The sequence below is a fragment of the Prionailurus viverrinus genome, chromosome X, assembly GCF_022837055.1.
Source record: "Prionailurus viverrinus isolate Anna chromosome X, UM_Priviv_1.0, whole genome shotgun sequence".
Taxonomy (NCBI): Eukaryota; Metazoa; Chordata; class Mammalia; order Carnivora; family Felidae; genus Prionailurus; species Prionailurus viverrinus.
In genome coordinates this window covers 83,036,094-83,063,573 of record NC_062579.1, presented here as the reverse complement: position 1 = coordinate 83,063,573, position 27,480 = coordinate 83,036,094, and the positions used below count along the sequence as shown (strand labels likewise).

General features: G+C 48.5%; 1 protein-coding gene across 8 annotated transcripts in view; it reads right to left on the bottom strand.

Annotated features, from left to right (window-relative positions):
- Nucleotides 1–21,626, bottom strand: part of TMEM164 (transmembrane protein 164) — a 172,826-nt gene extending 151,200 nt beyond the window's left edge. For 2 of the 8 annotated variants that reach the window (XM_047844429.1, XM_047844426.1), the window contains exons 1-2: nt 21,174–21,297; nt 20,181–20,851 (exon numbers count right to left, since the gene is read on the bottom strand). In XM_047844429.1, coding sequence (XP_047700385.1) covers nt 20,181–20,570 — 390 coding nt within the window. In that variant the 5' untranslated portion in view covers nt 20,571–20,851; nt 21,174–21,297. Of the gene's footprint in view, nt 1–14,310; nt 14,370–20,180; nt 20,852–21,173; nt 21,298–21,571 lie in introns of those variants that run through there. The other 6 variants (XM_047844428.1, XM_047844427.1, XM_047844433.1 and 3 more) reach the window with 6 other exon arrangements.
- Nucleotides 21,627–27,480: the final 5,854 nt, after the last annotated feature.

The window sequence follows — 27,480 nt, the reverse complement described above, 5'->3', positions numbered from 1 at the left end:
GCCATCTTGCAAAACAGAACACAAATCCTAATTCTAGCATAGAGCAATAAAATATGAGCACCCCCATTCTTAAGTGCCCTATTACCTTTATTTGATCTTTAGAAATACTTTGAGAGACTACAAGGCCAGAAATTCTATAATAGCCACTATAAGAAAGCTAGTACTTTCTGATGTGGGTAAATGACAAGAAACTAGTTCTTCATAAATTCCCAAGGGAAAAGAGAACAAATGTGTAACTGCCTAAGCATGGTAAACCTATTTGAGGTTAATTGATCTAATTGATACATCCAGGAAGCTCCTGGGAGCACCATTAGATTCTCCCCACTTTCACATTTCTGATGCATTTTGTCCCTCATCCAGTACTCTGATTTTTCCATTCTTCCAGGAAGCGAGACATGAACCAAAGTGTCATGAAATATCAGAGCTGGAAGGAACCTTAGGTATCTGGTCAAATCCTCTCTTTGACAGACACAGGAAGTGAATTCCACAGAAGGGAAGTGACTCATCTGACACAGCAGTGCTGGTGACTGGCAGGTGTCCTGACACAGTTTGCCTCACAGTGGAACAAAACTGCATGTAGGCCTTTCTCACTAGCTCTTAAATGGGTTTGCAGAAAATTGGCAGATCGTTCCTCAATACAGAAGAAAATATACCTGGTAACCTGTTTAAATGATAGGCTCCGTTGGCCTAGTAGTTAACAACACCAGCTTTGGAGTCAGCCAGGCCTAGATGTCCATACCAGCTTGCACACTTTCTAGCTGTGTGAACTCGGGCATTACCTAACTTCTCTGAATCTGATCATCCTCACCCATAAAATAGGAGTGCCAATAAGAACATCAATCCCACAGGGGCGCCCCAGTGGCTTAGTCAGTTAAGAGTCCAAATTCAGCTCAGGTCATGATCTTTCAATCTGGTCCGTGAGTTTGAGCCCCGCATCAGGCTCTGGGCTGACAGCTCAGAGCCTAGAGTCTGCTTCGGATTCTGTCTCCCTCTCTCGCTGCCCCTCTCCCACTCGTGCTCTGTCTCTCTCACTCTCAAAAATAAACAAACATTAAAAAATTTTTAAAAAAAGAACATTGATCCCACAGAGTGCCTGGCACACAGTAAACATTAAATATTAGTCGTGGGACGCCTGGGTGGCTCAGTCCGTTAAGCATCCGACTGTGGATTTCGGCTCAGGTCATGACCTCACAGTTTGTGAGACTGAGCCTCGCTTCAGGTTCTTCAGGTCTTGATGGCATGGAGCCTGCTTGGGATTCTCTCTCCCTCTCTCTGCCCCTCCCCCACCTGTGCACCCTCTCTCTCTGTCCCCCTCAAAAATTTAAAAATAATGAAATGAAATGAAATGAAATGAAATGAAATGAAATGAAATGAAATACAAAATAGTAGTTGTGACTATTTGGTTGTGATTATTCCTATAAACCGGCAGACCAGACAGCAGGGCTGGGAGAGGATTCTGGCAAGAGCAACCCAGTATCTGCACATGGAAGTATCCTTGTCACTTCAGAGAAGGCCCCAGATGTGACACTGAATTTCTGATCAGGAAACTGACGGAGAACAGGGTTAAAACAACCAGCCTGCACGAATTCTGAGATGCACACATAAAACCACGCACCACCCACCTCTAAGGTCAATTTCACAACAGGTTTACCTAAAAAAGAATGGCCGAGGCAAAAAAGCCATCAACACACTACGTTTGCAGGAAGCACCCCCCCCCCCACTCCAGAAAGAGTAGAAAAGTGCCATAATTAAACACAGGAGGGGCTAGAGTCCATGACTGTTACAGTAAAGGGAAAATTAGTCATCTTTAGGCCTCTCAGGCCTGAGCTATAATTCCAGGGGTAACCAGTGCTGGCCCTCCCCAGGCAAGGTTTTAAAAAAGACTCAAAGTCAAAGCAAGCCCCCACCCCCGCCCCACCTTCAACTGTAAGGAACCCTGGAAGCCTAAAGCACAAAATGGAAATCTCGTTCAAGTTTTGACATGGGTCATTTCGTTACCTTGTCCTTCAAATGATCCACAGAACAGTGTAATAGGACCGCAAAGGTGGCAGCCTGTCACACCAGCCCAGTTTTGCCATTTCCTAGTGGTGTGACCTTGGGCAGTGGCTTTCCCGCTCTGGGCTTCTTTCCCTAGCTACAAAATGGAGCGCCTGAACTCCAGGCATGTGAAAGGGCCTCTGACCTCTGGCATTCTCCTGCTTTAAGTTCTGCACATATCCTGGCCACCTAAAAAACGTACTAATTAAGCCTTAATAATAGGCTCCCCTGGGGGAGCAGAAACCATATCTGCCAGTCCTTGCATGGCTCACGGCCCCCGGTACACTCTGAGGCCCAGAGCAATTGCATAATAAATGTTGAGTGATACAGATTTGCTGCAGAGAGCCTGGCATATCATAAGCTTTTCTGATGCCAGGCAGTTCCCCTCCAACCTCTCACCCACCAGACTTTTCGAATAGGTCAGATTTTCCCATTGCTGGGCTTTTCATAAAAAGCAGCATTGCTTAAGAAAACAAAGCTCCTTGTGACTTCACGTGACAATGATTAAACACCTAGGTGCCAGGCGCCCCGCTCTGCACTGGAAAGGGGGAAGACCCGGGCCGAGTGCTGGCGCTTGTCAGGGAGTCAGGGCAAGTCAATTAACCCAGCCCGATGTGAGGCCCGCTAAGTGCAAAATGAACTCCGGAATCTTCCAGCATAGATGTCTCCTGACAGACCGGCAGCTAATGAGCACACAATGGAATGAACACTTTGCCAGTGATCCATCCACTTTAGGCTTAGGGCACATTTCATCCGCTCTTTGACACTAGTAGTTCCTAATCTGGGCTGCACAGTAGAATCACTTGACGAGCTTTAAAAAAAAAAAAAATGTTGCTGCCCAGGGCCCAGCCCAGGAAATTCTCTAAGAGTGGGGTGGAGGGAAACAGGTGCTGGTATTTTCTTAAACACTTCCTTAGTGGCTGTAAGGTGCAGCCATGGCTCAGGACTCCTGGCCTCCACCTTCTCCGTGCCCACTTCTAGCCTGCAACATAGTGACAGGTCCAGCAGCTAACTCCGAGGCCTGCCAGAACACCCGAAATTCTACCTCAGTCATTCACCAGCGTATTCTCTGAGCCATTAAGGTAACTCTGCCCGTGCCGAAACATTTTTCGCAAGCCAAACTTAACCAAAAAGAGGCTTTCTTAATTAGCCCTCAGTCACAGAAGGCAATTAGCTAGTCCAGTCTATCCCCCAACCATTCCATTTATTGGAGACTTAATTGGCCTGAGATCTCATCCTTCTTTTTGGAAGCTTCTCTACTCTTAGGAATGAGATTTAATTTGTCCCTTCTTGGCACGTTTGGGTGCTCAGTCAGTTAAGTGTCTGACTCTTGGTTTCAGATCAGGTCATGATCTCCTGGTTCGGGAGTTTGAGCCCCACATCAGGCTCTGTGCTGGTGGTGTGGAGCCTGCTTGGGATTCTCTCTCCCTCTCGCTCTGCCTCTCTCTCAAAATAAATAAATAAACTTAAAAAAAAAAAAGAAATTTGTACTTGCATCAAATCTGCATGACACAGGGGCGCCTGGGTGGCGCAGTCGGTTAAGCGTCCGACTTCAGCCAGGTCACGATCTCGCGGTCGGTGAGTTCGAGCCCCGCGTCGGGCTCTGGGCCGATGGCTCGGAGCCTGGAGCCTGCTTCAGATTCTGTGTCTCCCTCTCTCTCTGCCCCTCCCCCGTTCATGCTCTGTCTCTCTCTGTCCCAAAAATAAATAAACATAAAAAAAAAATTAAAAAAAAAATCTGCATGACACAGAAACGTATGAAGGAAAAAGTGAGAGTACCCCCTTTCCCCTAATCACTCAGGAGGAAGCACCATTTGTGATATATTCTAGACTTTTAAATTTTTTAAGGTGTATTTTCAAGAGAGACAGAGCATGAGCATGAGCAGGGGAGGGGCAGACAGAAGGGGAGACACAGAATCCAAAGCAGGCTCCAGGTTCTGCACAGTTGAGCACAGAGCCCAACTCGGGGCTTGAGCTCACAAACTGCAAGATCATGACCTGAGTCAAAGTTGGATGCTTACACAACTAAGCCACCCAGGCTCCCCTTTAAAAATATTTTTTTTAATTATTCTAGACTTTTACAATGCACTCGCAGCCATGCACACATAAAAGGCTTTGTTTTCTTAGGAAATGGGTTTCTATCATACATGCTGCTCTACAAATTTTTATTGTTATTTTTTACTTTTTAAGTTATCTCTACACCCAATGTGGGGCTCAAACTCACAACCACAAGATCAAGAGTCACCTGGTCTACTGACTGAGCCAGCCAGGTGTCCCACAACTTGTTTTTGTTTTTGTTTTATTTTAACAATACATCATGAACATCTTTCAAAGGGAATACAGAGAGCGGCCTCCCTTTTAAAAGCTATGCAATACTCCACTGGCCAGATTTAGCATTCTGCTCCTGGCGGACTGATTCCCAACATTCTCTATTTACCAACACTGAGACCATAAATGTCCTTGCATGCAACTTCTTCCCACTCAAACATCTAGGTAACTATTTAAAAGTGGGTGGATGGCTGTCCACAGGACCAGCCTGTACTCACCGATTCCAACTGCCCTGGCTTCCTGGGGTTCCACCTCTTTGCATCACATGGCATCAGGGACTGCTCCTGCTTCCTGACACACCTCCCACTTCCTGGATGACTGCCTGGCCGAGTCTTCTTTCTGCCCCCCAAAGTAGGCATTCCACAGAACACTTTGCTTCCTTCCCTTCCGAATGGGCATGATATTCTCGTCTTCTCTTTTATCTTCCCTAGACAGCCTCTTAACTCAACATTTCTAGCCCTAACCACAGCTCAACTGCCTGCTGGACATTCCAGCCTCCATGTCTCAAACACCTGAAACTGAACAAGTCCCAGAATAAACTTATGACCCTTTCCCTCTAAGCCTCAGTTCCCCCATCTGCAAAACAAAGGGATTTGTCCAAATTAGGAGTCTAGTAGGCACTAGATGTTGTGGGGGACAGAGAAATTCCCAGAAGCACAGGCTTTACATTCAGGGAACATACACTCTAAGGAGTGGGGAAGACACATAAATAATTATGTAATAAAGGGCAGAATAAAATGCTAAAATGGACAAGAGTGGCTAAGTCTGGGGTGTAGGTTTGACGAAAGCTCTGCAAGAGGCAGTGTTTGAGCTGAGCCTTGAGTAATGAGCATTTCAACAGGAAAAGGAAAGAAAGAATATTTCTGGCTGAGGGTATGGCATGAACAGAGTGTAAACTTGGAGAAGCATGCGAGTGTGTGGTGCATACATGGAATAAGAATGTCCTAGAAGCTATGGCTGGAAAGAAAGACCATAGAAGACCCTGAATTCTATCATCATGGAGTTTTTAGGCTTTCTCTAAAGAGTTTATCTATTTGCCAGCCCGAGTCTATGTGCCAAATTCAAATAATTGAAAGCAGCTGCCTAAAATGCTGTGCTAAAAAAGAGTTTGGACCTACATGGAGACTCATTGGAAAAGCAGCCTATGACCAAGCAGCAAAATCAGCTCAGGACACCATTAGGTATATGCATAAGGTATAAGGTAATAGGGAGCTCTCGAAGGCTTTTGAGCAAGGGAATGGCATGAGCCAACATGTGTGCTACTCGTATCATTCGGGCAGCAGTGTACAGGATGAACAGAGTATGAATCAGTTGGGAGGCTGCTATAATAAGCCAGATGGTGATGGTGATAAAGATAAACAATTGGATGAATTAGGGCAGAGGAATCAAAGGAGGAAGAGACAGATGGAAGAGATAATGAAAAGACAGAATCAAGATGACTCAGAGACTATGATGATGGAAGGGAGGAAGAGGGAGGAATGGAAATGTGTCAAGGTTTCCAGGGATTTAACGTGGGTCACTAGATGGACTTCAGTGCCATCAACTAAGATAGGGGCATTGAGGGAAGAGTATAATTGCTTTTCATTTCGAATCCTCGAGCCACTTTACTTGAGATGCAGGAATCTCAAGTGCCCTTGAGTACACTGGGAAGGAAAAAGCACAATTCACATCGCTCAATGGGCTCAGCGTTTATATAAAATACAAATCTACCAGAAATGTTTGAAGCCACTGTAAATGTGGCATGATTGACTGTATGTATCAAGGAAACGATGATGAAACATGTCTTGTCTGTCAAACCATTTCCGTTGATTCATCTTGATTATTGAATTATTCTATTAAATTAATGCATTCAATTAAAAAAAATACAAATCTACCAGATCACCAAGGAAATATCCATCAGTATCTGATCCTAGACACAATATGAGAATAAGCCTTTGAATGTTCATGCTCTCAAAAGAGAATTCTTCCCATTGAGCCAGCGCTTTCATTCCACGTACCTTATTTCATTTGATTCCCTATGAATTAGGAAGGGCAGAGATCATCCGTATCTTACAATGATAACAGCCATTACTCATACTTCCTAAGCTCCTGCTACACAGCAGATACTGCTCCAAACACTTTACATATAGCCATGCATTTAATTCTCCCAAGAACCCCACAAGGTAGATACTATTCTCCCTACTTTACAGAGGGGGGAAAAAAACAGTCTCAGAAATGTCAATGAACCTGCCCGAGGCTACACAGCTGGAAAGCAACAGAGCTGGGATCTGAACCTGGCCAGTCTGGCTCCAGAGCCCGCACACTGTAGGTATATATCGTAAGAACACTGAAGCACAGAGAGGCTACCTGCCTAGACACAACTACCAGGTTCTGTCATCCAGTTGCATAATGAATTCTAGAACCAAGGCCCACGGCTGGCTAACACTTAATCCAGCACTCTATTACTCTTCATTGTTTACCAAGATAAACAGACCTCTCCCACTGAGTGGACAGATAATTCTGACCTTTTTCCTCCTTGGCCTTTGTCTCACCTCTGCTGGACAAAGTTTCGGAGTCCTGCTCAAACAACCCAAGATTTCTGTTTCTCTACTAGTGGACAATGACAAAAGTCTGGCTCCTTTCATGCTGAATGGTTAGGGGTGGAAGGAGGCCATGGGTGGCATGAGAGGCAGACTGTGAACCGGAGTCAGGAGACTTTGCTCTGCTTCTGTTTAGCTGTGTGCCTTTGTACAAATCGCTTCACCTCTCTGGATCCCAGTTTGCTCATTCGGAAAAATGAGGAAGGAGGTGAACTGGATGGTCTCCGAGGTTTCTTTCAGCTGCCTTGGCATCACTCTGCCATTCTGCCAAACCCAAGGAAGTTTTGCTAGAATACATCATACGGTATCTTTAGTCAACCAAAGGGGAAATCAGTCAGAATGGAGGGAAAGAAAGAGTTAGATAATACAAAAATGATCTTTGTCGAAGGCTGGCAAAATTAGGTAATATATGGGTGGCTAGTATATTTAGCACCTTGCCTGGGGGATAACATGCTCAAAAATGTTACAAGTGTTATCACTGCTACTAACTTTCAGAGAGTGTACAGAGATAACCAAAAATTCTAGTCCTATCTTTCTCCTAAATTTGACTCTCTTGCCTACCTGACTCTGTTCCAGGTTTATAGTGTTTAAAAGGTCAGGGGTGGGGGGTGGGGGAGCCCTACAGGAGCAGTGGGCACCAACTGTCCTCAACGGTGATGGACAGTTATGACTGGAAAGCGAGGCCCCAAGCCCAAGGGGAAGGGAAAAAGAAAATGTAAGTGGGAGGGGCCAAGAGTTAATCCTCAGTTCACTGAGAACTGACCATGGCAAAGGGTGGGGGGGCGGGCAGCGGGAAGCAACAACAGGTGCGGACCACAGTGTACTTTGCCAATTGTTTTTCCGAGCAGCCCCAAAGCAGAGAGTTAGAAACTTGGGAAGATGATCCCAGCCTGGTTTCCACGTGTGTCCATCTGAGCAAACACAGCACTACCGGCTGTGAGGTATGGCCAAACACTCCGCAGCAGTCAGGAGCCCCTGCCACGCGGCAAGCTTCACATTCTTCTCCACAAATCCAATGCAGCCTTGGCCTAAAGGTCACCCCTGACCTCCTGTGTCCAAGACAGCAACACTCCCCAACCCCCCCCCCCAGAGCCCCACCCAGGGAGAACAGCCACAAGGCCCTGATGGGAAGGGGGGGGGGGTGGCGTCAATCTGTTCTCTTCCCTCACTGGCCAGAAACCTCACAAGCAAACACAGAAACATGACCGTGGCTTGGTGCTAAGCTTGCACAGCTATTCTGAGGAGGGCTGAACTGGAAAGTCCAGTGAGGTGCCGTGCAGTGGAATGGCGATCCCAAGGGAGTGCCCCACTGCTCCCTGTGGGCCTGGGAGCCCCGGAAATAGAGAGAAATGCCCACTGGGAGCTGTAGGCAGCTGCTGCAGCCCAAGGGAGTAAGTGTAAAAGTGCTGAAGATAATAAGGCACTTATGCACATGACCCTCAGCAACATTCCTGCAGGGCACAGAGAATAAAGGGCAGTGACAGGCAGGCAGGCAGGCACACACACACACACACACACACACACACATACACACACACACCCTTAAAAAAGGAAACTCTTAACAAATGCAAATGGACAGGGAGCAAGTGGTCATATGAAGAGGACCCTTTGTTAAATCTCCCTAGGTCTTGGAACGGGTGACCTTCCACAACTAATTTCTAAGAGCTGCTATTTCTTTGGGCTGCTGTTTGTTTTAGAAAGGCCCTCCAAGCCAGCTCCAGCTGGGGAACCAGGATTATTACAGAAAACATGACCTTAGCCTTCTCAATTCTCGCAACTCCAAAGCTAAGAAACTGCCTATTTACCCACAATGCTTGGGAATCTGCCCGAAGGCCTTCCGATGGCATTGAGGGGAGGGAAGAGGTCCAAGGAGGGGCACCCCCCACTACAGGGCTGTGCAGTCACATGATCAAGGCATCAGCCCTGGAAGGCAGCACTCAAAGGCGGCTCAGCTCCCAGGGCACAGTTCTAAGAGTCAGCTGGTCTTGAAAACATGAGAGGTTTACGGAGCTCCCAGGATTGTCTAATTTTTTTTCCTGTCCATTTACTGACATGGAAAGCAAGGCACTGGTCTACTTTCTTTTAATATTTATTTATGTGGGGGAGAGTGCAGGTGGGGGAAGGGGCAGAGAGAGGGGGACAGAGGATCCGAAGCAAGCTCTATGCTGACAGGCTGACAGCAGTGAGCCCAATGTGGGGCTCCAACTGACTGAACCACAAGACCGTGAGCTGAGTCAAAATCAGACAGATGCCCAACAGACTGAACCACCCAGGTGCCCTGGCATTGGTCTACTTTAAACCTACCTTTGTCCTCGGAGTTCTGGAAGCAGCCCTACCTCCTCCAGTAATTACCAAACCCTGGTAACAGACGGCACTTGAGAAAGTTACACTCCCCTCAATCAAAAGGAATTAATGAAAAAGGAAAAAAATAAATCCACACACCTGTCTCTGTCCACCCCCAAACCATTCCTTCCATACTTTGGTCATATACTCGCTGGTTTCCTAGGCTACCAATCTTAAGATAGCTTGCCCCATGAAGCCAGCCCATTGATGGAAGCGTGGCCCAGAGGTCCCTGGAAAGCCAAGCTTCCTACCAGTGACAGCCATCTGCCAAATTCTTCAGATGGGACTGGGTGATTCAAAGTAACTTTTCAAATTGCCCATCAAGCTGTCCTTAGGCCTCAAACAGCCAAGCATCATGGAACCAATATTTTTGCCCACTATGTGCCAGGAAAGCTTTACTTAGATAAGATTCTCAACGCTGCCTTCCTGTACCTAAGCTTTATCGTCTTATTCCAGCACCAGGCACCCAAGCTCACAGGAGCAAGCAGCCATAATGACAATGATGATGGCCATCATTGCCATTGCCATCACCATCATCATCATCACAGCTAAAACTTATTAAACATTTACTAGGTATCAGACACTATCTTATTAGTCCATTTTACACGTGTGGGAACGTAGGCTTAGAGAGGTTAAGAAACTTGCCCAGAGCTAGACAGCTGGTGGTAAGATCTGAACCCAGGCCCTTACCCGCCTCGGGTCCGTGCTCTGTGTGTGCTGACCCACTGTGCCACCACTGCCTTGAAATAGATCGCAGTAATACTACTACTCTGAAAAACTGCTAACATTATGTGCTCACAATGAGCCAGAACTCCCGCTGAATACTCGATGTACGTTATTTTGCTAAATCCTCACAACAGCCCATTAGGTAGGTGGCATGATTCCCATTTTACAGAAGAGTGAAACTGAGGTTCGCAGCAGTTATGTTACATGCCTAATATCATGTGATGAAGCAGCTCAAATGCAGACCCGGGAAATGTGGTCCAAAAACTCAAGCTGAGAGGCTGAACTTGCATTTGGAAAAGGAGGCATTTCTACTGCCCTACCTAGTCAGGCTCCCTGCTGTGTCCCAACTCCAAACCTCCAGGGTCCCAGGAAGAATGTGGCAAGTAAATGTTAACGAGGAAGGCTCTTTAGCCCTCCCAGGTCAATTCGGCTCGGATTAATCTAGGAAAAGAGGATCAAGACTCTCTCCAGAAGTCTCTCTCCTTACCCCCACCTTCCCTCAACCTGTCTTCTGAAGAAAGCACCTCACATCCAGCAGTCTCTGCTAGAGCTCTGCTCAGAACATCTAATAAGTGTTTACCCAGGGCTCCCAGAGCCATAGTTAAGGGCCTTAATGTGCAATCTGGCTCTGCGCCCTATTTAATCAGCACCTGAATGAAATGTCTCTTTGCTAGCAACAGCCAGAGCACAGGCAGGCAGAGGCTTTCTGCAAACACAGCTGGTCGGTTGGCAAAGGCGATTCAACACGCAGGCAAAATACACCCTGAGTTTATACCACCACTGATACGTGATAGAGGCAGGGAGACTGAAGGCATCAGGTTGGAAACAGCATGGGCCCATGCTTCCTGACTTCCCTGGATGACTTTGCTTCTCCCTTTCCTACCCACCTAAACACCTGCCCAACGGGGCACGGCCTGGACTGTTTTTGCCAGATAGGCCAATCCTCTCTAACCTCCTGGCTCCTGCCACCCATCCCCTTCCCTGAGCACCTCCAGGCCCAGGACAAGACACACCCTACCTTCTTCCCTCTGGCATTTCCTCCTGCAGCTATGGGAAGGGAACCACAGGTTACTGAGATTCCCCCAAACCCTCCCCTTCAGATCCAGATCCCTCGACACAGCATGCATGGACAGATGTGCAAGCCATGCCCTGCTTAGCTGGCAGCTCTTTCCCAGTGAAGAAGCAGAGTCAACAGAGAAGGCTGATGCCCAGAGGAGGAGGAGTCCTCCCCAAGACTTCAAGCACCTTGGAGGGAGGCTCACGCCGGGGGCCAGCGAGTAGGGTAGCAAGGACTGAACATGGGAAAAGGCCATGTGCTCAAAAATAATGGGACAAGGGCGCCTGGGTGGCTCAGTTAAGCGTCTGACTTCGGTCATGTCATGACCTCACAGTTCATGGGTTCAAGCCCCACATCAGGCTCTGTGCTGACAGCTCGGACCCTGGAGCCTGCTTTGGATTCTGTGTGTGTCTCTCTGTCCCTCCTCCGCTTGTACTCTCTCTCTCTCTCTCTCAGAATAAATAAACCTTAAAAAAAAAAAAAACTGGGACACACCTCACCAATTTGAGATCACGCTGGGGTAACAAGGCCCTTTTGGAAAATCCTCCCCCCACACACACCCAGTTAGGTCTGAAACCTCTTCATACCGGAACAGCTTTCTTCCTAATTCCCTCATGGCTATCACCGCCTCTGACAGAATGGTCATTTTGGATGCTAGAAGGCATTGCATTGGAGCCTGGATTATTCTGGAAGGGGGCAAGCTTGGATGGGCTGGGCTGGGGGACAGACTTAGAAGCAGGGGCGAAGGAACAGGAAAAAGAAAGGTAGCAGGACAGCATCGCATGAGACACTAAAAATCTTCTGGTCGCAGGTGGGATGCCTGCTATCTCATTTCCTGTACTTAATGCCTTCTCGCTCTCATCAATGTTCTTTGTTGTCTGTCCTTGACAGCATGGGCCCTCCTTGGGACAGCACAGAGAACACAATGCTCTAGCTCACGAGCCCCCGACTGAGCACTGATGGGCAACTGCAGTTGGCTATCAGCAGCACAGAAATGACAGAGCATTTCTGGAGTTTTATTTGGTTTGCCAAGGGAGAAAAGAGATGAAATCTACCCCTGACAGTAATATGCGAATGACTCCCGGTTATAGTTGTGAAGCTTTCTTATGCTTTGCATATATTGTTCCCTATGCCTAGAATTCCATTCCTTCCTACAATGCCCAGCTCATTGAGCACCTACTATGAGCCAGGCCCTGATAGAGGCACTAGAAAAGAAAACCAGACAAACAAGAGTCCCTGCTCTCCTGAAGCTGATGGGTCTCTTTCATGAGCCAGCTCAAATGTCTCCTCTTCTAGAAGGCTTTCCTTCATTGCACTAGGTTAACAAAAAAAAAAGACCCTCTGGGCCCTATGTCTTGTTCAAATGTTACCGTAAATGTCACATTGTAATTTCGTTGATCTTGTCTGTCTCATCTCAAGCGAGTGACACGAGGGGAAAGAATGTTTCGTATTCATCTCTGAATCCTTGGATAAATAGCTGCTGAATGTGGGGTGCCTGGATGGCTCAGCCAGTTGAGCATCTGACTTCAGCTCAAGTCATGATCTCGCAGTTTGTGAGTCTAAACCCCGCGTCAGGCTGTCTGCTGTCTGCATGCAACCTGCTTCAGATCCTCTCTGCCCTTCTGTCTGTCCCCTGCTCACGCTATCTCTCTAAAAAATAAAATGAAACAAGTGTCCTGCAAACAGAATTAGCATGCAGTAACTCTTTGGAAACTCCCCTTAGTTTCCAAAGATCTTAGAGACTGGCAGGGAGGGAGGACCAGAAGGTGATGGAGGCCTGGCTGAAATACTTACTTCAGTGACATAACTCCCAGTCACCAAAGAAGCCACTGGAATGCTGAAGCTACCTTAAAATGTACTTCACAGTAACTTGGGGCCTTCACACTTTTAATCGCAGCCACATTATTTAACACCTACATAAACACTGAGGCACTGCCAGAAGGTTCAATGCCCTGCCCACAGGCCACCCAGATTCACGCCAGTCAGGATGAGCTTTTGAACCAACGTGCTACCTAATACTTTAGCTACTAGATAATGTCTCTCAAAGTGGGGTTCAAGGCTCACCAACATCAGAATTACGAGGGAGCATGTAATAAATGCAGAGTCCCATCACTGCCCTCCACCTACTCAGACTCCACGTAGAGAGCCAGGGATCTGCACTACACCAAGTTTCCAAGGTCATTTTTCACAACGAAAGTTCGAGAATCCTTTCTCTCCACACCCACAGTTTCTTCATGTCCACACTGCCAGTTACTGGAAGAAGAGGGACACCTGGGACGAGATATTCTCAATTTAACAAAAGATACGTAAGACCATGAATACAGTAACTTGATGAGTGGAACCCTTTCACAATGTATGTGTATGTCAAACCATCATGTTGCACACTTTAAGTATCTTACAGCTATCTTACCTCAATAAAGCTGAAAAAACAAATCAAGTACAAAAAAAAAAAAAAAGATACAAAAGGCCAAGAGAAGTTTACAAATCTGGCTCTTCTCACCGAGGGCATTTTGATGAGGCATGATGACAATGAGCTACCACTGAAACATGCAGAAAGAGATGGAAAGTGAATCACTAGCCTAATAACATTTCTTTAATTTATGCGATATTAAGGAAGGAAAAGAAGTAGGCCTATCCAGATGTCTGCCGAGGGATTAAGACCAAGATCCAACAGCATAATTTCCTCACTGGGATGAAAGTGAGCAGAGACTCTGGGCAGAGAGCAGGCTGCAGCACTAATCACTGGCTCTTTGTGATGGAAATGAAACAAGAAAGATGTGTGAGCTAGAGCCCTGACCACCTCTCTCCTCTGGCTATTTCAAAAAACGGACAGGAGATTCTCCTAATGGGCACAAGAACCATGCCCATCAGGCCTCAAAGGAACACAGGCAGGGCCACTGGAGGCCAACAAAAACACAGAGGAGAAAGTTGGCTCTGTCCATCGGGCAGTCAGCATTATCCAGGTACACGCTGAACAACCAATGTACGTGTATGGTATTGTATTAAGCTGTGCAAAGAGTTACAAAGGAGAAAAAAAAATAACACTGACCCCTTCCGTTAAAAAAAAATATATGCTCACGCTAACGGTGGAGACTGAACAAACACACACACGCACAAAAAAAAAAACAAGTGACCCAGCCAAATGCAGAATTACCTACAAATATACAAAAGTATATGTTAATGAGCCAAATCATCTGAGGAATGTTCAGAGGGTTGAGAAAGGATGACAAAAGGTGTTACCAGAATGACTGGAATAACTGGAGTCAGTCAGGGTCATCTGGAAAGATCTTCAGGACGATCTACAGTGGGGAGGAACAGACAACAAATCCTATGAAGACAACGATGACAAAGGTGGCCCAGGTATGGCAAAAGGGACAAAAATCCAGGGAGGGGCATCTGGGTGGCTCAGTCAGTTAAGCATCCAACTCTTGATTTTGGCTCAGGTCCTGATCTCACGGTTTGTGAGTTTGAGCCCCACATTGGGATCTGTGCTGACAGTGTGGAGCCTGCTTAAGATTCTGTCTCCCTCTCTCTGCCCCTTTCCTGCACTCAGTCACTCGCTCTCTCTCTCAAAATAAATAAATAAATGTGTTGTTTTTTTTTTAAGTTTGAAAACAATCCAGGGAGCCTGTGGATCATCCCGTGAGTAGGTGCCAGCAACACACTGTTCCTTAAAAGCGAGCACCATGCTGGGTTATGTTGGCAGGTATAGACTGGGACCAGTCACAACATCCAGTTTTACGGGCTATACATGAGAAAGGTATACAAGCAAGGACTAGGAGCCAGAGAAGTCACAGAAATGCTCAGGGGAATGAATTCCAAAAGCTAGCAAAAAAGTTGCAAAGGAGCAGAGGTTTGTCAGTTTCTGACTTGAGGTGAAAATACATTGGTCACGTGCCAGCTCTGATGATCAGCTCTACCCAGCTTCTCTGTTTAAGTGACCACACAGTTACTTAGAGGATTAAAATGCTTTGTTTTCCACATGGCCCATTTCACGGAGAAGACGGAGACAGGAGAAGGTGAAATAATTTGCTCGGGTCCCCACAGCAAGCCATGAGCAAAACTAGCGTCAGTGTTAAGTCCTAGGGTGGTCTGTGGGTTGTGGGACACAACAATCCACACACGACTTCTCTTAATAATGGACACCCCCAAAAGACGGTAACAATGGAAGATGGAAAAATTCTGTGCAAATTTCCTCGGGGGAAAAAAATAAAACAAACTAAAAAGGAATGTCATGCCTCACTGCTGAGGCCCATATAAACATCATCCTCTTGTGTCCCCCTGGACTGATGACACAGGACACAGTCCATCTGATAAGCTGTCAGCAGATGGCTGGATCCCTCATTGTACCCATTACCCACCAACGTCAATTCCAAGGAGGAGCAGTTATCAGTGCTCCAGACACCAGATGGGGATGAGGAGGTGTGGCTGGTCTGAAGTCAAGGAGGTGGGGGGTGGGGGGGCTAAAAAGCCTAGTTCTCAAATCCATCAGGTTTTCTCTAAAGCAAATCCATCACAGGGTGAACGGAACACACCACTGTTTATTCAGTTAGTTCCAAAAGGTGTCAGAAAAAGCTTAGGAATGTTTTGAAGATGTGCCATTCTTACATTTGCGGCGAGGAAGTAGGAAAATCAAACAGTGAAGCAAAAGCAGGCAAGCCGGATTTGGTGGAAATGAGACTTCTAATATAGTATAAAGAAGACAGGGAATCAATAGCAATGTTAACCCTAAAAAAGGATGGGACTCAGTCAGAGCTACTGGCTAAGGGGCACCTGGGTGGCTCAGTCAGTTGAGCATCCAACTTCAGTTCAGGTCATGATCTCATGGTTCGTGAGTTTGAGCCCCGCATCGTCCTGCTGCTGTTAGCAGGAGCCTGCTTCAGATCCTCTGTCCCCACCCCTGCTTGCACGCGCGTGCTCTCTCTCTCTCAAAAATAAATAAACGTTAAGAAAAAACTACTGGCTAAAAACCACTGGCTTGGCGGCACCCAGGTAGCTCAGTCAGTTAAGCAAAAGGGACAAAAATCTTGTTTTTGGCTCAGGTCATGATCTCACGACTCGTGGGGTTTGAGGCCCACAAAGGGCTCTGCACTGACAGCACAGAACCTGCTTGGGAATTCCATCTCCTTCTCTTGCTCCCTGCCCCTCCCCCACTCATGCTCTCCATCTCAAAAATAAACATTAAAAAAGAAAAAAAACATTGGCGTGGGACTCTGGGGTCTATGGCATCGATTATTAATTTGGCAAATGTCCAGCCCGGACCCAGCCTGCCTTATGTGCATAGCCATATGTTGTACCCCACTGAGTTCATTGCCCAATCAGGAGATGTTGGACACAGACACGTCCAGAACCGACAGGAACTGGACAATTAGAAAAGCCATCCAAAATGGGGTCTTTTTGTTACGTACCTAAGACACAGACAATATAACCGCAGGCAAGGGAGATGAAGGGCCACTAATTTAAGAACACCAGTCTGTACAGACAGAACTGGTCCAACTGGCGAGCATTTTAACCCTTCTGCTGAGAAACTGTAGACTTTAGGATGTAAACAGCTACGAGAATCTCTTTCTGCTTAAGCCTCAATTCCCACCGCAGCGGCTCAGTCTTAAAGCTACCTCTGCCGTGAACTTGCCGGGTGATTTTTGGTACATAGCATAATCGCTGAGTAAATTCACTCCCTGTCACCCATACCTGCAAGAATAACATGCATGAAGGGACTAGCCATGTTCAAAGAAATACTTATTGGCAGACACCACAGATCTTCACCAAGGCTTATCAATGGCGCGTGAGTCTTGGGGCTTATGAATCCTGACAACCCTCTCGCACTCCGGCTGAAGGGATATGGGAGATGGTTGTGCTTCAGTCACACAAACCATGATCACCCACAGTCCCAGGGCCTCTGAGAAATCAGAGGAGACCAAAAAGAAACCGGACAGCAGGAATATTAATCAAGAACAGAGCTCAGACACAAGAACTGCCCTTCGTTATGCTTCTAATGCTGGCAGCCACCCAAGAGCAGCATGGCTATGATGAGGGGTTGTTTAAAAAGGCCTTGGGAATAAATATTTTACAGACTGAAAAATGGGAGATGGGGAAGCTAACCAATTTCCCTCCAACTCTTCCACTTCCTGGCCTAAAGCAATACTGTCCTTGTTATAAACTTACATGGACTCAGAGGAACAAGGCCTTTCTATGAAGCCAAAATTGAGTCATCCTGTGGGGAGAAACACACCAGAAATATTTTCTGCTAAGCTGTCCCTTTCATTTCAGTCAATGTGTCCCTTTCCTTTTCGGGACCTCTGAACTCCACAGAATGTTCACTTGCCAAAGCATTTCTCTGTACTCAACATCTCCCCTTTGGAATATACAGTCACAGGAAACGTTTTAACATCTTTTTCCAGGCCCACGCTAACCTATCATAAGCCTAAATAAGATAATGCACGTGAAAGTGCCTTATAAGCAGTAAAGTGCCAGGTAAATGTAAGGTATTATTAACCACACTGGCTATCATTAGCCCTTGCTGCAGTCAAGTCAGAAAACGGTTTCCAACCATCTGTTGTGGAGTTTTCTAAGGACTCCCACTAACTCTGAAAAATCCATACTTTCCTGCTTCCCAGAAAGAGCCATAGGTAGGGTATGGGATGTGGGACTGACCAAAGGCTGGGTCCCACAGCAGGCCTGAGGCTACTAATTTAAATGACACAAAGCAGGGATAGGAGTAAAGAGCATAGGAGAACAATCCTGGTCAGAGTCAAGAATTCCTCAGCATGACTCTGTTCTCTTGCCCCCTGTCCTACAGCTTCAGCAGAGTCTAAGCTAAGCACAGGACAATAAAAAGCATAGGTGACAGACAGGAATCAGTCCACAGTTCCCCGCCCCCACCCAAGCATGCATCCCTCCGCAGCAACCAGCCCCAAGTGCCATCATCATCTACGCATGTGCCCAAGGGTGGCCAGGTCAGGTTGACTTTACTGGGAACATACAGGAAGCCGAAGACGAACAAGGCCACCTGACCTCGGCAAAGAAGAAATGAGGTTCCTTTTTCCACACAAGGAAGCCAAAAAGCATTTCTAGAATAGCACTCTGTTGCATCCCTGGCCACTACTTGAGGAGAAGAGAATCACAGAACGCTGAGTGTCCAGAGCTAGGCATGCAGCTCTGTGTCATTTGGCAGATAGGTAAACTGAGGCCCAAGAAGTTATTTTTCCTCAAAGTCACACAACTGAATAATGCCAGAACAAAGTCTCTACAGTCTTCTAAAAGCTTCTAAAAACCCTTCTACTCAACACCACGGTGCTGCCAGGTTTGATGTCATCACACCAGTTACAGCCCCAGTCAGGCTAAATTTGGTCCTTTGTTGACCTTCTAGATATGTGGCTGCCAGAGGCCTCAAGACCCCTTTGTAGGAGAGGCACCCTCTGACCCTCACCACCTGCCATCCAAAAAAAGCACTCCTGTCCCAAGAGCCTCCCACAGCAGCGGCTGAGATATGTTGTTTCCTCTCATTAACAAAAAGCCCATTCATTAAAAAAAGAAAGAAAGAGGACTGGGCTCAAATTTACACAGAAGGGCTAGCTAGGAGAGCCCTGGGCTTCCTGTGTACGGCATTACATCCCAAGAAGCCCTGTCTTAAAAAAAAAAAAAAAAAAAAAAAAAAAGGCCGCCCTCCAGCCCCACTGGATGCTGACAGCCACACAGCTATCCACACCCCCCTTGCCACCTCTGCAAAGACAGGAAGGGGCTGGAGGCCATTCGCCACATTTTACAGATTGGGAAACTGAGGCCAGGAACCTGCAATGGAAGGAGGGCCTAGAACACAGAAGGAGCAAGCGCTGGGCACTCCAGAGCCTCGGAGCCACAAGGAGGCGGCGCCACGATCAGCCCAGGCCTCCCCCTGAGACCTCCCAGTCACCACTGACAGCTTGCAACCCCAAGGAGGGTAGGCGACTTTTCCAACCCAGACGCTATTCGTCTTTTGGCTGTGGGCAAGCAACCTCCCATCCCTGGTCCCTGGGCCCCACCAGGCCTGTAAAACCAAGATAATAATCTCAACCTCCTGCCCCACACAGGGTTGTCACAAGTCTCCGGAGAACAACCTTCTACAAATATAAAAGCAATAAAGATGCTAATGACAGGTTTCAAAACTGTCCCTGAATAAAACACACCAGGTTTTTCACAGCCCGAAATCTAAAATAAAGATTTTTTTTTCCCTTCTCTCCTCTTCCTCCTCCTCCGTGATTTTATAGTTTTAGAACATCTCTCCACAAAGGCTGAGTACAGAAAGACTCTCACTCTTGGGCCTCACCCAGATTATTTTTATGTATCTGGCAACTCTCCTTTTCAATCCCATTTGTTTTTCTTAGCACCGCTAATGGGAGGTAAAGAAATCAGCTCTCTGAGCACCCCGGACCATGACCACAGGAAACAGAAGAAGAGTGATAAGATGGAGAGGTTTGCAAAAAATAAATACGCTCTCACCGTGGATAGAGAGCACCAGCCCGGAAGTTCAGGAGTCAGCCTGGGGCCTGTTTCAGAGGGCGCTTAGTAGGAGCTTGGTGCTGCTCCAATGCACACCTCAGAACTGAAAGGCAGACCTCGCCTTAAGAGCATGAAACTCCCCAATGAAAAAAGAGTCATGAAGAGAAACCCATAGAAGTATATCCCCAAAGTACCACAGTGGAGACAAGGAACCTTATCTGACCACCTCCAGGAAAGGGTGTCGTCAGACCTCTGGGAAATTTCACTGCAGCAGAGGGGATGGGGACAGGCCATGGTCCCCAGATGTGATTCAGAAAGGACACCTGGCTGGGGCTAGACGTCCTGCTTGTGAAAGCCCAGGGTAGGGCTGGGAGGGGAGGGACAGCCTACCAGAGTGCCAGTGGTTCCCAGGGCTCTGTCACTACGTCCCTCACCTCCACTGTGGGGCTGACGCATTGTGCAAAGGTGAAAGAAAGCCAAATGTGGAACCCGCACAAAAACAGCCACTCTTGGAAAATCATTTTTAAGGGTCCCGCTTCCCGCAAGATGAAGTGCTCTACACTTCCGAGTGTCCTGAGCACACAAAGGACTCTTATCACTAGGGCTGCCAGGGAAAAAGTCAACACACTCACATGCATCATGGTGACCAGGTGACAAGGGTTGAGCAGGTAGATGACGGTCTTGGTGGCGAACTTAAAGCCCACCTCCACCCCGAAGGTCAGGCACAGGGCTACTAAGAGCAGATTCTTGCTCAGGCTCTCCTTGCCTTCCTCTGGCCGCTGGGTCACCTGCTCTGGCTGGCAGCCACGGCCACCCCTACCGTCCTCCTTCGTCTGCCTCAGGATGTGCCGCAGGGCCACCAGGATCTCCAACAGGGCCAGGGTCAGGACCACCACACTTTCCAGCAGCCGCTGCTGCCAAGAGAGGAAGGCAGCACAGTCGGGGCCCCCATTGCCTGCAAAGCTGGGGTCCACGCCCCCATAGAGCCAGTCCAGGAGACTTTGGTAGCTATACCGGGACATGATGCCAAGTGGCTCCCCTCGACCACCGTGCAGGATGCAAGAGTGAGATGGAACACAAGCCCAGAGGGTTGCCCGGGTGCTGGGACGGGTACCGGAGGGCACACCCCCGCACCCGCACCCCCCTCCAGACACCGGGGCACCTAGAGCAGGGGAAGGGAAGCTACACGCGAGGCCCGGGGTCAAGTGCTGGCTCTAACTTGTCCCCACGGCTGTCTGGGGAGCCCCCCGCGCTTCTCCAGTGGCCACCAACGAGGCAGGGTTGAAAGGAGCCGTTGGCCAATCTAAAAGGAAGGAGAGGAAAAAAAAAAAAAAAGGTCTCAAAGAGGCAATTGCATCGGGAATTACGAAGCGGGGCGGGGTGACTAGCGAGGGCAGAAAAGGGAACAGGGGCAGTGGCGAAGCAAGCAAGGGTCAGGGGAAGCCGGAGGCCGGGAGGGTCACGGCGAGGGCCGAGGGGACCCGGCAGTGCCGCGGGAGCCAACCGGGGAGCGGCGGGGGTGAGAGCGAGGGGACACGCGGAGGCCAGGAGAGGAGCTAGCGGGGCCGGGCAGGCGGGGAGGGCGACGGGGATGGCAGGGACGCCGGACTCCTCGTCTCACGCACTCGCCACAGGGGGATCTCTTACTCCTGCAACCGCGTGGCCGTCTCTGCCCCCAGCTAGCAACTTCGCCGCCGACGGGCCCCTCCAGCCAATTTAGCGCCGTCCCGGGCCAGCCTCCCGCCACCGGGTCCACCCCCGAGCCCCCAGCTCCACCCCCGGCCCCAGACGCCCGCCCTCGGGCAGCACCTCCCCCCTCCCGCGGCCCGCCCGGGACCAGCCCCCCTGGCGCAGGCAGCTGCGGGAGGAAGCCGGCGGGGAGGGAGGAGGGGGGGAGCGGGAGGCCGGGCCAGCCGGGGGCTGGGCTTCGGCCGGCCCCCTCCCTCCGCCCCGGCGCCGCATCTGCCCGCGCCTCCCGCCCGGCCCGGGGACCGGCTGCCGCGCCCCTTGGGGCTCCACTCACCGGCAGTTCGGCCCGCGGCCCCGGCTCGGCGGCCGCTCGCCTCCCGCGCTCCCCGCGCTCCCCGCGCCCCGGCGCTCGGCTCCCCCGGCGGCCGCAGCTGCCGCCGCCGCCGCCGCCGCCGCCGCCGCCACAGCGCGCGGCTCCTCCTCCCCGTCTTCCTCCCCCTGCAGCGGCCGCGCTCGCTTCCTCCTTCTTCCCCTCCCTCTCTCCTCCCCCTCGCCGCCGCCGCCTCCCACCACCCCACCCCCGGCGGCGTCCCGCGCAGCCTCTCGCCCCCCCCCCCCACGCCCTCGGGCAGCTACTGCCCCGCCTCGCCGCCTCCCCGCCGCGACCTCCCTAGCTCCCACTGTTCACACCTCCCATCCCCCTCCCCCCTCCCCTCTCCACCCTCCTCCGGCCTCAGTCCCCGCCTCCTTCCCCCCCTCCCCCGGCCTGCCTCGCGTTCTGCACTCCTCGAGCCTGCACGCGTGCACATCCACCTTCCTTCACCGCCCGTCTACACAGTCCGCCCCCTCAGGGAAGCCGTTTTGGCCGACTCCGGCTCCCGCGATCTCGTTGCCCCGGGCGCGTCTGTGTCCACCGAGCACATAGTAGGAGCTCAGCGGGCCCTCGCCAAGCTCACGGGGAATGAAGAAGCCTGGCTAATGCTGAGCCGCTGTGCCAGCTTTCCTTCGGGGTGTTTGCATGGCTGTGACCTTCTCGGCGCGTCTCCTCCTTTCTGCCCTGAAAGGAGACTCCTGCGGGACCAGGATGTCCTCTTCCCTTGCCTTTGTCGCCCCAGTCCCACTGGCGGTTTCAGTGCCTGACGATGGAGGCCTCTTTTCCTTCTTTTCCTTGCTCTGCTCCGGTATTTTTCTCCCTTTACCCCAGGCCACGGCCACTCCCTCCCCTGGCCCTCCTCCCTTTTTCTCCCGCCCTGCCCTACACCTTAGACTTGCTGCAGGAAAAGATGCCTCCCCCAACCTTTTCCCCTCCCCTGTCCCTATAGGGGACCAGCTGCTTTCCAACCCGCATTCACGCGGCTGAGGGAAGTGCCCCTGAAGGCCAGCCAGGACAGTGGGGGTGTGGAGGGGCCCAAGAATGGGAAAAGAGCGGCTGATTGGAGCAAGGTCCCCTCTTCTTCTCTGCCTCTACCCCCCGTCTGTGGTTTGATTCTCTTGGGACAAGGAAACAGGAAAGGGACCTCAGAATCTACCTCACAGTGATTTAACATTTATTGAAGACTCACAGTGAGTTAGGAGAATATCCAGAAAAACACAGTCAGGCACTTTGCCTAGGAAACACTTTCGGGTGTTGGCGGCAAGCCAGACTCAAAACATAAAATACAATCTACTGTATTATCAGGCCATGGTCCTCCTATCCTTTCCAAGCCTGGTTTTCCCCACAAATAGAGCTTCAGGGCCAGGTGGCTTTATCTAATTTGAAGCTCTGTATGGCATCCACCAGAGGCCCAATGCTTTTCAAGTGCTAATTAATAAAGAACAGCTCATTCATTCTCCTTAGGTGTTTTGTTAAATCCTCTGCAACATAACCAAGAAAGAAGAAGGGTAAAGTTGTGGTGCTCCCGGCAATGACCTGCAGCATCTGGAGACCTCAAGTTCCTCGCTTCCAGGAAGTAAGAATGAGATTATAGAATTCAGTAAATGGCTTCATTAATCCCTCCAATTTTCCTGCTGAACTTCAATTGGCAGTTTGGCCTACAGGGTCCTGTGTTTGCAAAACGACAGTCTTTAGTGACTATAGTCCGGCTAACTTCCTCATCTGAGTCACAAATTCCTCTTTTTTATAGGTAGAAGGGCCAAGTGTTTTTGGCCCAGGCCTGTAATCCCATTTACTTGCTGTGTCCCTTTGGGCAATGGATGCAACCTCTCTGTGCCTCAACTTCCATTAATTGAATTAACTATCATCTAATTCCTAGGATTACGCACTTGGAAATGCGTTGAATTATGTACGACATTATGCTGTATCTGGTGCATAGACATAAATGCTCAGTAAATGCTACCCGTTATTGTTACCCAGTTCTGCATCTGTGTGTGCTTGCGTACATACGGGCATACGCCCTGAAATTTAGTGCCCTCCCCCACACCTGCATAAACAATCCTACCCAGCCTTCAGATCGCATGTGATATTGCTTTTTCCCCCAGCTCCCAGAGCTTTCTCCCTCCTCTGAACTTCTATAGCAGTTATTGCCTGCACTACTCATTTTATCCTGAATCACATACTGCCTCCCATTGTTTTCTCATTGTTAGTCCTGTCCCCCACACTCACATCTTTGACAGCAGGGGATGGGTCTTAATCTTTTCTAACCGCCCCCCCCCCCCATCACAGCACCTAGGGAGTGGCAAATCCAGTAGGCACTAGACAAACACTAGGAGATTGTTGTCCCCATAGGTTAAAAAAAAGGCAAGCAATAATTGAACCAAAATGGTGGGTCAAATTTTAGAAACTCAAAAAGACTCAGACAAATGTCCTGATCGCTTCCTTGCTGGGACACAGGCCAGAGGCTTCTTGTCTATAAACAGTAAGAAGAGCAAATGAACTTTGCTTTTTTAAGGCGAATTAACTTTGCCTTGTGGGGCACAGTGAAAAGGATACCCGGAATCCAGGCTCTGTGCAGGGGGATCTTGGGGGAAATCAGCTCTCCTTGCTTCAGCGTACTCAGGAAAAATGAGGGGGTTGAAATAGAATGGTTTCTAAGATACCTGCCAGCTCTCATATTCTATGATGCTGGGAACTCAGCCTTCCCGCCTTTTCATCCAAGTCATGTTTGAATCTTAAAGCAGAAAGCCCATCTAGCTGGCCTGGTGATAGGAGCCACCTCTCTGCCTGTTGAGACAATACCCTAAATTCTTTTGTCCAAAGTACCTTCCCAGGTGTGAGATCAGCTGAACTCCCGTGGAGTGCAAAGCAGCAGAAATTATAACCTCTTTTGTACCACGGACAAACAGAGGCTCAGAAAGGTAAAGTGACTTGCCTAAGATCACACAGAGCGAGCACTAGAAGTTGGGGTTCAACAGCACAGGCTGGAGGAAGCTCTTTCTCTTTGACTTGGCCATCTGACCTTTTCTCCCCCTGCACTTTATATTATTTCAATCCATTCCTGTCCCTCTACCCACAGTGTAACCTGAAAGTCAAATGCATGCGTGATCGCCCACAAGCAAAAAACAATGCACAATCCCAATATTATATCAAGTATTATCAGTTAAAATAAAATGCATGTGTTTGGGGGAGAATGAAGAGAGAAGGCTTTGTCTTGATTTGACTATCCGCTTACTGCTTCTTGCCCCCTCCCCATTCATTCAACTCCAGCTTTCATTCCACAAATATTTACTGAGCCTCTGTTAAGCACTGGGGAATTTGCCGGACATGGGGGCAATTTCTGCCTTCAAGGAGCTTAAAATCCAGCTAGGGGGACATGACTCACAAACAAGGAAGGGCTAGATAATGGTACACGAGGGAGGCATAAATAAATACAAGCAAAGCAAATAGCTGCTTCCTCCAGAGCACGTCTCGCCCATGAGCTGCACAGACAAGGAAGGCAAGAAGAATTCAGGGGTAGTTCAACATCAGGCAAAACTCATCCATGGGGAGAGAGGTCCACATGGCAGTGAAAGGAAGCAGAACTTGTCACCTCAAAATATGCCTCTTTGGCATAAGGATTATTTTAGGTGGATTATTTAAAAGAAGAAGAAGAAGAAAGAAAGAAAAACAGCAGACACAGGAAAAGCTCTGAAAACTGAGAAGTATCCATTGGTAAGATACATTTACATTTACAAGGGAAATCTCCATCTGCCCTAAGCCTTGACTTGCTGTCCTGACGTGCTTTCCTCATATTTGGCAGAAAGGTGCAAATCCCATCCTGTCCCTACTTCACAAGAATACACTCAGGACAAATAAGATTACACACATGAGGCTTTTTGTAATCTTGCTGATATACAAGCCCAAAAGATGATGACCGTCATTAAATCTTAAATCATGGAAAAGTCATGCTTTCACCAGGGAAGCCCTTAAAATACATACCTCTGGTACATGCTAAGAACAGAAATAAAAAGTTCAGAGACATCACACACACCAAAAAGGTCTTTGGTTTGGGGTAAACTAACTTTGAACAGAAACTGACATTACTTTTTTTTTTTTTTAATGTTTATTTACTTTTGAGGGAGAGAGAGACACACACACATGGAGCGCGAGTGGGGGAGGGGCAGAGAGAGAGGGAGACAGAATCTGAAGCAAGCTCCAAGCTCTGGGCTGTCAGCATAGAGCTTGACGCGGGGCTCGAACTCACGAACCGTGAGATCATGTCCTGAGCTGAATTCGAACGCTTAACTGGCTGAGCCACACAGGCGCCTCAGAAACTGACATTAAGCAGTTTATTTATCATCTAGAAAGCCCAAGTTGAAGAAAAAAGTTCAAGGCCAGAAATGAGTCCTCAGGCCTCCAAATTGAAACCTTCCCCTAATTCCATTCATTGACTATCAGTGGAAAAATGTTTTCTTGGCTTGTAATCCTCAGCCACCACTTACTCTGTCATCAGAAATTCAATTTGGCATTATTCGGCTATTTAAATCATGAAGCAGTCAGGTGGTTGTCTTTCTTCCAGGGGTTCCAAGAAAGGTCTGTGGTTAAATGTCACAGGCTCAGGCAGAGCCAAAAGCTTGCTGTGGCATACTGGGCAAAGGACGCCTGCTTGCTCTGCCCTTGACACAGCCTGGGCAAGCCTGGCTGGGTAGCACGGTAATATGGTTGAAAGCATAGGGGACTGGTAGCCAGGACACGGGGATTGGATTTGACTTGCTTGGGCCAGTCACTCCCTTTCTTGGGGTCTCAGCTCTCTCTTTTGGAATCCAAAAGGATTTCAGTCAGTCACTCTAAATTCCCTTCTACCTTTAATATTCTCTGAAAATAACTGGGGAACAGGGGCGCCTGGGTGGTTCAATCAATCGGTTAAGCGTCCAACTTCGTCTCAAATCATCATCTCGCAGGTTCGTGAGTTGGAGCCCTGTGTGGGCTCTGTGCTGATGGCTCAGAGCCTGGAGCCTGCCTGGGATTCTGTGTCTGCCTCTCTCTCTGCTCCTTCTTTCCCCCTCTCAAAAATAAATAAACATTAAAAAAATCATAAAAATAATTGGGAACATTATGGTAAGAGAACTGGCCTTACAGATTTGGACAGCAGTTTGGAGTCCTGGATATCTCTTTAGTATCTATACCATGATGTGGTAAAGAAAAAGTTGCTTCATTGAATAGAGACATAAATCAATTCACTGCAATCTAAGCTAATCATAGGTGCATGGAAGTGGCAGACCCAGCATCTTCCTGAGGGAGGCTCATTTCTCCTGGCTGTATTTCCTCACATCCTTTGTTATTGTTGTTTTTTAATAAATACATACTGAGGGACACTATGTGCCGGGTAATACGTACAAACAGGTATTTTATAGCTACAATTTTACAGACAACATATATTTCGAGCATTAGACTGCATAAACCCACATCCCTTTTTTCATGCAGAAGTTGAATATTGCGAGAAATATTTTAAGTTTCTGATGCCAAAATTAACATGAAAAGTATCAACTTTATTTTATGTATCAATATTTGAATAACAAAGTCAAGGAACAAACTGGCCCTGAAATCAGGGAGACCTGGGTTCAATTCCTTGCCAACAAGGAGCTTTTGCAACCCCAGGCAAGTGACTTAACCCCTCAGAGCCTTTCTCCTCATATGTGACATGTTATCTGTAGCATTTACCTTGTAGGGTAGTGGTGAGGATCGATGTGGTAATATATATGGAAAGTAGCTAGCGTCCTGTCTTGCAAGTGAGTCACTCGATAACTGTTTGCTTTAGGGATTTCCCCCTTTTCAATTCAAAACATTCATGCTATAATCCTAAAACAGAAATCAAATCTACCCCAAGT